The 3,813-nt window shown below is 52.5% G+C and overlaps 1 protein-coding gene across 1 annotated transcript in view; it reads left to right on the forward strand.

The window, feature by feature from the left end:
- The first annotated feature begins 208 nt into the window (after positions 1 to 208).
- MYOC (myocilin) overlaps positions 209 to 3,813 on the forward strand; it is a 13,764-nt gene continuing 10,159 nt past the window's right edge. The window contains exon 1 of the mRNA XM_008056250.2: positions 209 to 901. Within this exon, the coding sequence (XP_008054441.2) occupies positions 325 to 901 (577 nt within the window). The 5' untranslated portion in view covers positions 209 to 324. The remainder of the gene's footprint in view (positions 902 to 3,813) is intronic.

Genomic DNA, 3,813 nt, shown 5'->3' on the forward strand with positions numbered 1-3,813 from the left:
GTCTGTGGCCTGGGGATATAAGGCCTGTCATTGGGGTGTGGGTACATAAAGTGGGACTTTTTGCTCAAAGAAATCCCAGGCAGACTTCTGGAAGCTTCTTTCCTAAGGATCTTGCTGGCAGTGTGAAGGCAACCCCCTGTGCACAGCCCCACCCAGCCTCTCGCGGCCACTTCCCTCCCCCCACGCAGGGCTGGCTCCCGGCATATATAAACCTCTCCGGAGCTGGGGCAGGAGCCAGCAAGGCCACCCGCCGGACACCTCACAGCACAGCAGGGATTTCCAGAGGAGGCCTCACCCGGCCTCTGCAGCGAGGGTCTCCTGTGCATGCTGCTACTGCCTCGAGCCGAGATGCCAGCTGTGCAGCTGCTGCTGCTGGCCTGCCTGGCATGGGACGTGGGGGCCAGGACGGCTCAGCTCCGGAAGGCCAACGACCGGGCTGGCCGATGCCAGTACACCTTCAGTGTGGCCAGCCCCAATGAATCCAGCTGCCCCGGGGAAGGCCAGGCCCTGGCAGCCATCCATGACCTGCAGAGAGACAGCAGCACCCAGCGCACAGACCTGGAGGCCGCCAAAGCCCGGCTCAGCTCCCTGGAGAGCCTCCTCCACCGGCTGAGCCTGGGCCAGGCTGCAGGAGACCAAGAGGGGCTGCAGAGGGAACTGGGAGCCCTGAGGCGGGAGCGGGATCAGCTGGAAACCCAAGCCAGGGAACTGGAGGCTGCCTATGGCAACCTCCTCCGAGACAAGTCGGTTCTGGAGGAGGAGAGGAAGCGCCTGGGGCAGGAGAACGAGGATCTGGCCAGGAGGCTGGAAAGCAGCAGCCAGGAGGTGGCGAGGCTGAGACGAGGCCAGTGTGCCCAGGCCCAGGACACCGCCAGGGACGTGCCAGCAGGCTCCAGGGAAGGTAAGAACGTGGGGCAGAGGGGCTCTGAGCTCACAAGGAACGTGCTTGTGGTGGCTGGTTGCAGGCATCCAGGCTTCCTTCCCGCCCTCCCCTTCCTCCTAGGGACTGCACACCCAGGGCCAGACAGAGGGTTAAAGCAAAGCAGTCCTCCCAGGAGCTGTGGCGACTGCGCTCTTGCCAGCTCTGTGCAGGCTGGGGTTCTGGGTTCTTGCGCCTTCCATGACGGCTTTCACAGTCCAGAGCAAGAGGAGAAATGTCGGGTTCTGGTGAGATGGCTACGAACATGATCCCTAGAAAGCCGCCAGTTTCCTCTTTGAAAACTGATTCTTGGCCGGGCTTGGTGGCTCGGTCTGTAATCCCAGCACTTTGGGTAGGCCAAGGCGAGCGGATTGCCTGAGCCTGCGGTTCGAGACTCGCCCGGGCAACTTGGCGAGTCCTCATCTCTACAATAAAGCAAAAACTAGCTGGGCGTGTAGCGCACACCTGTAGTTCCGGCTCCTTGGAAGGCTGAGGCGGAAGGATCGCCGGAGCCCAGCAGGTCGAGGCTGCGGTAGCCGGGAGCGGCCACTGCACTTCAGTCTGGGTGACAGAGTGAGACTCCAACTCAAACAAAAGAAAAGAAAACTGATTCTTTTCTGAATCTCTTCTCAGAGATTGTTACTCCTACCTTTTGGTGTTAAAGTTACTTCTACTTATGAACTGACAACCATTTATGAAATGGTAGTAGGTGGTTGCTTGCTGTTTAATGTTTTGCTTCGTAAAGTAAAGAGGTGGCACCTCTTAGTGCCCGCCATGTGTTGCGTTGGGAGTTTTTCTACTGTATGTCCTGTCTGGGAACCTCTGCTTTTAAGTCACCAGGCCACTTCTCGAGGTGATTTTTTCTAGTGGAGATGCTCTTCTGTTCATCCTGCTTGCTTGAGGGTGAGTCCGTGTGTGTGTGTGTGTGTCAGTGTCAGGGAAGGACACGCTTTTCTCATTAGCTGGGAGGACAGTATTTGTGTCACTTTTTGTGAAAGTGTGCTCCCAAATATTCACTGTTGAAAAGGGTTTTTTTTGTTTTGTTTTGTTTTTGAGTTGGAGTCTCACTCTGTCGCCCAGGCTAGAGTGCAGTGGCATGCTCCCGGCCACTGCAGCCTCGACGTGCTGGGCTCCGGCGATCCTTCCGCCTCAGCCTTCCAAGTAGCTGGAACTACAGGAGCGCGCTACCATGCCCGGCTAATTTTTTTGATTTATTGTAGAGATGAGGTCTCACCAAGTTGCCCAGGCGAGTCTCAAACCCGCGGGCTCAGGCAATCCACTCACCTCAGCCTCCCAAAGCGCGGGATTACAGGCTGAGCCACCGAACCCAGCTGGAAAGGGTGTTTAATTATGAGGAAACTAGCGAGCAAATCCAGCCATGGACGATGAGTTCAGACTCATCAAAGATGTCAATGTCAAGAAGAAAGAGAAAGAGAAAAGGCATGGGAAGAATATGCTCTCTGTTGAAAGAATCAGAAGAGATGTGTTAACCACATGGAATACAAGACCTTTGATTGGCATCTTCGTCCCGGGGGGGAAAAACTACGAGGGCAGACTCAGGGGAACTGAGGCAATTTGAATATACTGTTCGGTAGAGAATGTTCTTGTGTTAGTGTCCAGTTTCTTGGGCGGTGTAACAGTATTGTGATTATGAAGGTGTTCTAAGGGAGACCTGCTCAGGTACTTAGGTGAGGTGTCAGGAGCCTGCAGTTTGCTTTCAAACGGCTGAACAAAGACTGTAAATATAGAGAGAATGAGAGAAAGAAAATAAATGTGGTGCAGCATTCACAAGTTGTGAATGAATCTATCTAGACCGCATGTGGGGAGTTTCTCATACTTCTTTTTCCATTTTTCTATAGATAGGAAATCTTTAAGATAAAATTATGGAAGGGATTTTCTCAAAACGGCTTCTCCACGCAAGGCCAGGTCCATGGAGGTCTGAGGCTGGGGAGCCCAAGTCAATCTGGGTGTGACCTTGGGAGGGTTGCTGAACCCTCATTTCCTGCCCATGATGTGATGGGGTTCAACTGACATAGCTGTGGTGTGGAAGGCTTTCTTAAAACCCTAGACTGCTAGGATTGGAAGAGCTCTGATTCTGAATCTCACAACTACGGAAAGTGAGGTCCTAAGATGCCAAGGGGCCAAGGTGCCTAAGACTTGAACTTGAGTCTGAAGACAAATGAAGGAATCATCCTTCCTGGAAGTGTTAGGAGGGATTACTTACTTTACTGTTAACTGAACTGGTCGCATTCTCAACAGAACCTCTGCGTGTGTGTGTATGTGTGTGTGCATGAAAACAGAGGTAACGTCCTGTCTTTTCATCTTCCTGTGGTTGTTCAGTGCATATCTGAGAATCCATCAGATGTGTTCTCTAATTCTATATTTCTTTTCATCCTTCCCAGCTAATCCAATTTTAAAATAAAGGCAACATCCTTTTATAGTGAGCTCCAAGCTGGGACGTTCTTCTCTAGGGGTGAGATTTTTTTTCATGAACAGGAAATTACATTAGTATAAGAAAGTAGACCTGGGGAGGGACCTATCCAGCATCTGGTGAAACTGGTTCAGTTTTGCAAATGTGGAAACTGAGGCTCAGAGAGGTTGCTCAGCTAGCCAGCGAGTGATAGAGCCAGGACTGGAATTTGGGCCTCTCCCCCGAGAAGTAACCTCAGCTGACCTAGAGCTTATAGCCCTAAAGATCTATACAGAGGCCAGGCCCAGTGGCTCACCCCTATAATCCCAGCACTTTGGGAGGCTGAGGTAAGAGGACTGCCTGAGCCCATGGGTTTGAGACCACCCTGGACAACTTGGCAAGGCCTTATCTCTACAATAAATCACAAAAAAATTAGCCGGGCATGGTGGCGTGCGCCTGTAGTTCCAGCTACTTGGAAGGCTGA

This window comes from Carlito syrichta, unplaced genomic scaffold (assembly GCF_000164805.1).
Source record: "Carlito syrichta isolate Samal-C Ts95f unplaced genomic scaffold, Tarsius_syrichta-2.0.1 Scaffold302299, whole genome shotgun sequence".
Taxonomy (NCBI): Eukaryota; Metazoa; Chordata; class Mammalia; order Primates; family Tarsiidae; genus Carlito; species Carlito syrichta.